We start from the raw sequence: 9,614 nt of genomic DNA, 5'->3' as shown, positions 1-9,614 counted from the left end.
TTTGCTTTTGGTTCCTACTCCTTACAACATTTTGTTTTGTTCGCGAAAACCTCGTGGCACAATTGACTGACTTTTTTTTTTTGTCTCGAATAAGTTTTCTGTTCATTCCTGTCAAATATGAAATATCTTCGACAATATATTTTTCAATAGCCTCTATATTATATTAATGTAATATTTTCTACAAATATTGATATAGTTGAAAAAATTATCAAATAATATAAAAGTTATATCTTCTCTCTCATTATTGCCAATTTGTTTTGAATTGAAACTATAATTAAATCCTAATTTAACATATGGTACGAGAGCTAACCAATTGTAAAGTTAACTTGTGGATGTTATTCTCACATATGTCTACATTTTAGATGGTCATGCTGAGCGTAAGGAGCAGAGGAGAGGGGATGTTAGTGTAATAAGTCTCACATCAGTAATTGAAAAAGTTATCAAGTGATATATATAGTTATAATTTTTCCACTCATTACCAATTAGTTTTGAATTAGAAATCCATAATTAAATCCAAATTTAACATATAAAATGTATCAATTTAAAGTTGGAGTTCGTATATTATGAATAAAGGACTTTGATATATAATTAATTAGATTTATAGAGTTAGATCGATGTTCAAAAAGGGATATATAAGTTAGAGTATTACAACTCTAAAATTAAATCATAAACTCTAAATTTTTAACACTAATTCTTAAAACTGAAAATTTCACTTTGGAAGTAAAAACAAAATGAATTCTTTCTTCAACTTGAAAACTTTATATTTTAAAATTTTCAAAAACTTAAATACATTATCTTATCATTTCTACTTAATTATAGTCACTGAGTAATCACGCAACAGCTATATAATTCAGCATCTTTAAATTGTTCGATTAGTATCTAACAACTTTCTAACTTTCTTATAATATTGAGTAGGTTGTAGGTAGGGGTTTAATAGGACTGGCCCGGCCCGACCCGAAACCCGTAAAGCTCACATATGTTTGAGCTTGGCTAGGCTTGACCCGAAACCCATAAAGTCCGCATATGTTTGAGCTCAACCACGTCCGTCCCGGTCTAAACTATTTCCGAGGCTATATTTCAAAACCTTGACACGGCCGTAACAGGGTTACAAGGCTTTTTGTGTTTTTTCGGGCTTATCTTACAGATCCAAAATTCAAATTTATAAGTCTTGGAAAACAATGTTTATAGGTGCAGTATAAAACAAATCAATCAAAATTTAAATAATTCATCTATATCCACTAAACCCTGCTTAATTTAAAAGAAAAAATTAAAAACTAAATTTAGTTTATATACTTTAACCATATAATTCATATAAAATATCACAAAAAAATTTAAAAAGTATTAAGTAAGGTTATTAAGTAAATATGAAAACTAGAACTAGAGTTTAAAACTTTATTTATAATAAATCATTAATCAAATATTGCAATCAAACAAAAATGTTAACAAAACGTACAAATACATTTGTTTAAAAGCTTTTTGGGCCGGTCTAAATTCGATCAAGCTAAGCCTAAAAACTCTATAGCTCAACGGACTGAGCCCAAAAAATCTAATTTTTTCTGAACATATATATTTAAACTCGAACTCGATATTTTTTAAAGCTGGACAGAATCAGACCACCGAATTTAGCCATAGTTGACATGCCTAGTTGTAGGTAAGGATATTCGTATAAATTATCTCACTATACATTTTATCTTGTCTATTTGTCAACTGTCAAATACGTCTACAGAATCATTAGTAGAGCGACATCATAAAAACAATATGTTTCTGTAGAAAAACATACTTCTACAAAATGAAGAAAATTATTAACTACAATTTTGATATTAATATATCTAATTCGAAAAACACAAAAAGAAGACGTCATGGTTGGATCATTGTGTGTGTTTGGTGGCTCAATATGGTTGGATCAATATATAAAATGTCTTTATATGATTTATTAATTTCGAGGCATTTACCCAAAACAGAACATGCATGCATGGAGATGGATGTAACAATGGAAAATGCGAGGATATAATAATGAATATATATTAGTTTATCAATTATAAAAAATAGTAATAATGAATATATATTTGTAGGAGACTTAGTAAGAAGAAGCCTTGACTTATTCAATGATAAAGGTATGTGGTTTGAGAAAAAGGCACTCACTGTCACACGTATAGACATGATAGAAATGGAACGAAATTATCACACATATGGGCCCGTGGCCAATTCTCCAACAAAATATGAAAAGACAAATAATATAATACACTCGACCAAAAACTAAAGTCCAAACGCGTAAAACTTTTCCTCTTTTCACTCGGAGAAAAAACACTAATCTCTAGCTACTTGCAACTATTTATACTCATCATGAGCTCATGAGGTTTCACTTTTACTCAAGAAACAAATGGGGGAAGAGCTTCGTGTAGGGTTTCGGTTCTATCCGACGGAAGAAGAGCTTCTTACGTTCTACCTAAGAATCCAGCTCAGTGGAGGAAATGCCACCATTCACAGCCTCATACCAATCCTTGATGTGTTTAGCGTTGAGCCTACTCAGCTTCCAAGTACGTATGCAATCACTAGCTATAAATCATGTCGATGATATCTTTGTTGTCTAGATGTGTAATCAAATAATTAGGAGCGCATAACGTCACGTCGTCTCACTGTAGAGTCTTCCTTCTTGCGTTTCTTGAGTAGATTAATGTCATCTTGAGATTGTATGCATGAAATATAGGTTTTAATTGTTTGTTTGTATTTATGTTTATTTATTTTGTAGCTGTAACTATATAGGCTGGTTAAATTTTTATAAACAAAAACAATAGGTAGGATTTATTTCCGTTTGCGTTTGGGATTATATGTAAAACAAACTATATACAAAAGAATCATAATTATTCCTAACACTAAACAATATAATTTTCTATAAATATATTTTTGTTTAAAATTAACATGTAAGCGTACATACATAAAGTGAGGTTTTACACAAAAATTGAGAAGTGTGTTCTTGGTGTGTGTGTGTTTTTGTTTGTAGATCTTGCCGGAGAGAGGTGTCGAGGAGATGCAGAACAATGGCTTTTCTTCGTGCCAAGACAAGAGCGGGAAGCTAGAGGAGGAAGACCAAGCAGGACCACTCGTTCAGGATACTGGAAAGCAACTGGTTCACCAGGCCCCGTGTTCTCGCCTGATAACCGAGTGATCGGAGTTAAGAAGACGATGGTATTCTATACCGGTAAAGCACCTACTGGGAGAAAAACAAAGTGGAAGATGAATGAGTATAAAGCTGTTGATGAAACAGCCAGTGCATCTACAAACCCAAAGGTGCATAATCACATCTTTAAAATATAAATTTTCATCAAATATATACTAATTGAACACTATTTTTCTTTTTCTTAAACACCAAATTTATATGTGGAATTTTAATATAAAACATAACTGATGTCTCAAAACCCTTTTTGGACAACCATGAGCAGCGAACTAGCTGTATAATCTTTTTAAACAAAAATTATTACAACAGAAAGATATCAAAACGAATTACCCTAGCTATATATATATGATTCTGTCCAAAATCATTATCATAGATGTGTAAATATATATATATATCAGGTTTTACTTGCAAGTCTTTTCAAAAGTGATATACTGTATGTGGTAAAAGAGTGAGCGGTAGATTTAAACGGTTTACATGCGTTTTAAGTATTTGAAATTACCCAAATCATGCATACATAAAATGATAAAAAACCAAAAAATATCATGCATCATGCATATTTTTCTCTGTTGGTTTATATATATTAATTTCATCGAATTTATAGTTTTCTACCATCCTAAGAGGCATACGTTAATGTCTAAATTACTGATAATATATAATTAGAAAAAAAAATTGTTAATCTTTCTTGATCAGAAAAGGTTTTAACAAAGTTTGTTGCTATTTCAATATAGCTGAGGAACGAATTCAGTATCTGTCGAATCTACATAAAGTCAGGAAGCTCGAGGGCCTTTGACAGACGTCCCACAGAAGCTTATGGGATAGAGAGAAAGGTTCCTAGCAATAGAGTGGAGACATCATCTCGTGTTACAATATCAACCTCACCAGAAACTTCACATTCAGGAGGAAACAATGTTGATTTGGCGGTGAATGCTACTACTATTAATACACAAATAAGCATCTCAGAGATGGTTGATGGGCTATCACTACCTTTTTGGGAATGGGAACAAATGAATTAAATTACTTCTTATGTTCATTTGCTACTAAAATATACAAAAAGGAGATAAGAAAAAAAAGTAGAAGAAGTCCTCAAATTTAGGGCAACTTTCAATTTTTGAGTGGCCAACTAGTAAAGTATATATAAGAAGTTATAATAAAAGAAAGAAAAAAAAAACTAGTACTATATATGAGTAGTAGGATGGTGTGTAGAGATAACACGCTAATAACTACATTAATGAAGATTGAAGATATTTGGGTCTATCACGACCACGACATTTTTCTTTTTACCTAACCGGATGATTAGGCCAAAGATTCACTATGTTTTTATACTTACGTCTTTCTTTCTTCCATTTTTTTTGGTTCATTTGTGGGATTTGTTTCTTTTTCTTTTCGTTGGTTTTGAATAATGATGAGTAGATTGCTAAAAGGTTCTAGTTTCTAGTTGATCATGGATGATATTTAGAATACTTTGCATGTATTATCCTCCTAAAATATGGATAAAAATTAGCTTCAATCAATTAAATCAGTCTCACATTCAATACAAATCAGATCCGCCTACATTTATTGCACTTTCTTCAATTCCTTTCAGTTTTTTAATATAGTATGTTGTTTAATCATTTTCATTCTTACCATGGTATTGAATGGTAATCGCTTTACAAAGTTGTAGGAATATACAGTTTTAAAATTTACCAGTCATAAAAGTTTTACTAATAATTTTATTCTCAATTTTTTTTATACAGTTTTCATGTACAGTTTATTTTTCCAGCTTACAGTTTTTTATATAGTTTTGGTTATGTTATCAATCGGACCCCATAAATTTTGGATATGTTCTACTATATATAGAGGTGTGATCTCGATATGTATTAATACATCACTTGACTGAAAGAAAAAAAAGAAAAGGATGACTGATTGTGTATATGGATGTTTGTTGCTCATTCAACGTTTACAAGAAAAAAACTGTCAAATAATTCTTAAAATTCCTATCATTCATTCTTTCTTTCTGTAAAATAAAAAATAATATATATATATATATATATATATATTTTGTTTCTTATAGTGAAAGAGGGAGATAGAGAAGCGCATATAGTAGACGATAAAAAAATATTGTGTTTTATTTCATTTGGTGTTTTCCTTGTTCAGTTTATATAAATTTTTCTTCTAAAACTTGTTGTTCTAAGAACGTTTATATAAATTGTGTGACTGTGTGAGTATTTGTTTTTCAAGAAACGTTTGACGTGCCTAGTACATGAGACATGCCATGACATTGAATCTTCTCTCTCTCTCTCTCATTACCATATATACTCTTATTATTAGCGTTTACGAGTTTATATATCCTCCATCGCTCATTCCAAACCTATAAATATATCTCATGCTTAAAATTTGTGGAAATGAATAGAGCACAATTTAAACCATTGACAACATCAAAATTTAATATATGTACAAACTTTAAGCTAATATTTCTCCTAACCCTATAACCAAATAAAAAGTTTTACTCAACATATATACAATGCCTTTTTTCTACTCTTCCCATGCATATATATCAATCTATATTGTAATCTTTCTTCTCCTCTCACGATGGTCATCTACCAATGCAAAATTCAACATTGCTAGCCCTTTATCAACGAAACCAAAAACATGTCCATACCCGTCAAGGCTGATATCAAAGGCTTGTAAAGGCACTGCATCATTTTCGTCCCTAGAAGAAGCATGTATCGAATCTCTAACCTTAAATCCCCGCACAGCCTCCGCATCAACTGCATTGGAGTTAGCTAAGGCTGCCCTTTATCTTGCCATAGAGAAGGCACAACATACACAGTTTCTCATCGGTTCTCCGAAGAAGCCATGTTTCAAGAGTTGTATGGAGAACTATAATGATTCTGTTGTCGAGGGGCTACATAAGGCAGTGTTGTCAATGGGAAAAGGTAATGTCGATGATACGGATGACGAACTTAGTCTTTCACGTGATGCTGCTGATTATTGCAATATGATTTTGTCTGTTGATCCAGACGATACAAGGTCCCTAGTTTTTGGGGCCAACATGGATGTGTATAATCATATTACGTTTGTGATGAGTGTAGCAGACTTGTTGTAGAACAATCTCAAAATTACATTCAAATTAACAATATGTTTTGCGTATTACACTAATCAATATGATCTTAGAACTTCTTTTTGTATATCTTGTTGTATAGAGATAAACATGTTTCCCTTTTTTTCGCCTATAGAAAAAAAAAATATTTTAAGAAAACGTAGTACATGCATGTCAATTAATTATTAGATTCAAACAGGTATCAGATATGTACGATTAAACTTTAAATTTTTGGTTCAGAAATCATTTTTTTGTTTTTCTTTTTGTAACGTGATTATATCGATTAATTTGAGCTCGGATTACAATAGTCATCATGTTAAAAAGATAATTACATGTGGCATCTGGTATCCTAATAATATTATTAAATCATCAGTACAAATATTAAGGTTATCAGATACCACATGTAATTATTTTTACAATAAATCTCATAGTATACATTTATTATATAAAGTTTGATGTCAAAATTATTCATTAACAAGATCGTGATACATGTCAATTGTATAAATAAGATATCGACACGTGTCCAGATTACTGCTTAACATGATTGCGATATATGTCAAATTAACGATCTTAGATTTTGACACACGTCTAAGTTAATCGCTAGAAAAAAAAGTTAAAAAAATATTTACCAAACAAAAAAAACACAATCCAAAAGCAAAAATGAAATATTTACCTATCACCGTAAGGAAATAGAGCATTTATCTTATTATATAAAAATGTATAATAAGTGCTATCTCATATCAAATCAAAATCTTAAGTATGTTAAAAAATCACGAACAACAAAGAGACAATTACAAATCATGAGAGATTAGAAAACCTTGCTAGCAAAAGAAAATGGGGTATCATGAGTGATGATCAGATTGCAAGACACTTGCAGATAAACCTCATATAAGGCTGAATTTAACTACGCTTCATATATGGGTAGACAAACTAAATCAATGTTTAAGTACAATATTTATACAATGCTACACATATATCTTCGACTACTTACACTAATCTGACTATTTTTTTTTTTTTTGATAATTCAGAAGTAATCCTAAAAGCTTCCAAGGCCCAAACACTAATCTCCTAGGACCGCGAATCCAGGTGGCGGGACTTTTCTCCTTTTACCACTGGACCAAGGTGACTTGGTTCTATCCGAATTTTTTCACATCTATAAATAATAGACATCGCATTATTTTAAAATTTTCATTGTCTAACATAGTTTACCAAAATACAGGGTTCCCAAATTACAACTTCACAACTTAGACGATGATAAGAACTTTTATTATTTTGGTTTTATACAATTTTGGATATTTTGGATATTATGAATCTACGTACTATCAATATTTGTTTAATTCTTCTTTCTAAATTTTTAATTTAATTATGTTGTAGCATTTTTAGATTTTAGTTATATTACTTAGTTAAATTTGATTTTCTTATTAGAAACTCGTGATATTTTAAAATAAAATGTTCTATATTATTTTGAGTTTCTTTTATTTATTTACTTTTCAGTTAAATTTCTTATGTTGTAATATTTTTAGATTTTTTTAATTTAGTTTATATTTTATATCTATAAATTATCTAAGACCCCTATAACATTGTGGTTATAATTTTTTATTCTTTTAACTGTTTTTTTATTTCTCAAATTTTATTGGGTAGGTCATAAACCCACTGCAATCGTGTAGATATTTTTTCCTCAGTTTTTCATCTAAAATTTTTTTTGAGTAAACAATTTCAGTGGTTAAACAAACTGTCACTACAAATTTTAGAGGGGAAAACAAACTACGTCAAAGTGAAAGTAAAGAGACAGAAATTTGTTTAATTTTTTAACAGAAACACTTTATAGGTGGTGTCATGGTGATAAATAGCATATTTTAACAATAGAATATTTTAGGGTGTAAAAACACATTATTAGTGGTAAAACAAGAGTAAAATTGTACGTCGATGCTATAAGATGACGCTTTGATGGGTTGATTGCATGTATAACATTTTATGAATAAGTTGTTCGCAACTTAGACGATAATAAGGACTTTTATTCTATTTGTCTAATACAATTTTGGATACCAATCTACGTACTATCCATATTTTATAATTTATTCTTTTTGATATTTTAATTTAATTATGCCGTACCATTTTTAGATTTTAGTTATATTATTTAGTTAAATTTTATTTTCTTATGGGGATTTTCAAAAATACTCATTTTTCTATGTCACTTTTCAAAAATATCCTTTCATGGTGTCCATTTTCAAAAATACTCTTTTTAATATATAAAATGATTAAATTCTAAACTCTGAACCATACATACTAAACCATACCTCCTAAAACTATATCATAAATATAAAATAGAGAACCCAAACCTAAAAAAAAATTCTAAGAATTAATTTAACATATTGTAATTGTGTAAAAGAGGGTAAAAATGAAAATGTTCAAAAAAAAGGTATCTCAAAAAGGGTATTTATAACAGATTCTCTTTTCTTATTAGAAATTTGTGATATTTTAAAATTAAATTTTCTATATTATTTTGAGTTTTTTTGTTCAGTTGAAGAAATGTAAGATCTTTATTTATTTATTTCTTTTAAAATAATTATTTTAAATTATTTATGTTGTAGTATTTTTAGATTTTTTTTATTTTAGTTTATATTTTATATCTATAAATTATCTAATACTCCTATATCATCGTGGTTATAATTTTTTATTCTTTTAATTGTCTTTTAATTTCTCAAATTTATTGGGTTGATCATAAACCCATTACAATCATGTAGATATTTTTCCTCACTTTTTCATCCAAAATATTTTTTGGGTAAACAATTTTAGTAGTTAAACAAACTGACACTACAAAATTGAGAGGTGGAAAAATTACATCAAAGTGAAAGCAAAGAGACAAAAATTGGTTTAATTTGTTCACAGAAACATTTTATAGGTGGTGTCGTGGTGATAAAGAGCATATTTTAACAATAAAATATTTTATGGTGTAAGAACACATTATTAGTGGTAAAACATAGAGTAAAATTGTACGTGAATGCTAATAAGATGACACTTTGATGGGTTGATTGCATGTAAAACATTTTGTGAATAAGTTGTTGAACGTTTTTAAAATTTGACAATGATAATATTCGTAATAGTTAATGTTTGAAAAACATTTTGGTGGTCCATAATTTAGCTTTAGGTTACTGTAAGAATTGTAATGATAATTTTGAAATATAAAAATAGAAATTATTGTATTAATTAAAGTAAAAAACTTCTCTCTAACTAAAAATATTGATTTTCGAAAAATTAATTTCACTTACAAGAAATATTTCAATATTTTTAAAATTTTTAATTTTATTAAATAATTTTAAAACCCGCACGATTTGCGGGTCCTAATCTAGTTTATATTAA

General features: G+C 29.2%; 2 protein-coding genes across 2 annotated transcripts; both read left to right on the top strand.

Annotated features, from left to right (window-relative positions):
* Positions 1-2,214: 2,214 nt before the first annotated feature.
* Positions 2,215-4,460, top strand: LOC104790695 (putative NAC domain-containing protein 61). Its single transcript, XM_010516474.3, has 3 exons — positions 2,215-2,537; positions 3,002-3,288; positions 3,904-4,460. Exons 1-3 carry the CDS (start codon positions 2,381-2,383, stop codon positions 4,186-4,188), a joined length of 729 nt encoding a protein of 242 aa, XP_010514776.1. The 5' UTR covers positions 2,215-2,380; the 3' UTR covers positions 4,189-4,460.
* A 1,188-nt stretch (positions 4,461-5,648) lies between these two features.
* LOC104790693 (uncharacterized) lies at positions 5,649-6,342 on the top strand. Its single transcript, XM_010516473.2, has one exon. It carries the CDS (start codon positions 5,676-5,678, stop codon positions 6,258-6,260), a length of 585 nt encoding a protein of 194 aa, XP_010514775.1. The 5' UTR covers positions 5,649-5,675; the 3' UTR covers positions 6,261-6,342.
* Positions 6,343-9,614: the final 3,272 nt, after the last annotated feature.

This window comes from Camelina sativa, chromosome 6 (assembly GCF_030686135.1).
Source record: "Camelina sativa cultivar CO46 ecotype springtype chromosome 6, ASM3068613v1".
Lineage (NCBI taxonomy): Eukaryota > Viridiplantae > Streptophyta > Magnoliopsida > Brassicales > Brassicaceae > Camelina > Camelina sativa.
Note: the sequence above shows the minus strand (reverse complement) of the source record. Positions and strands in the feature narration are given on the sequence as shown.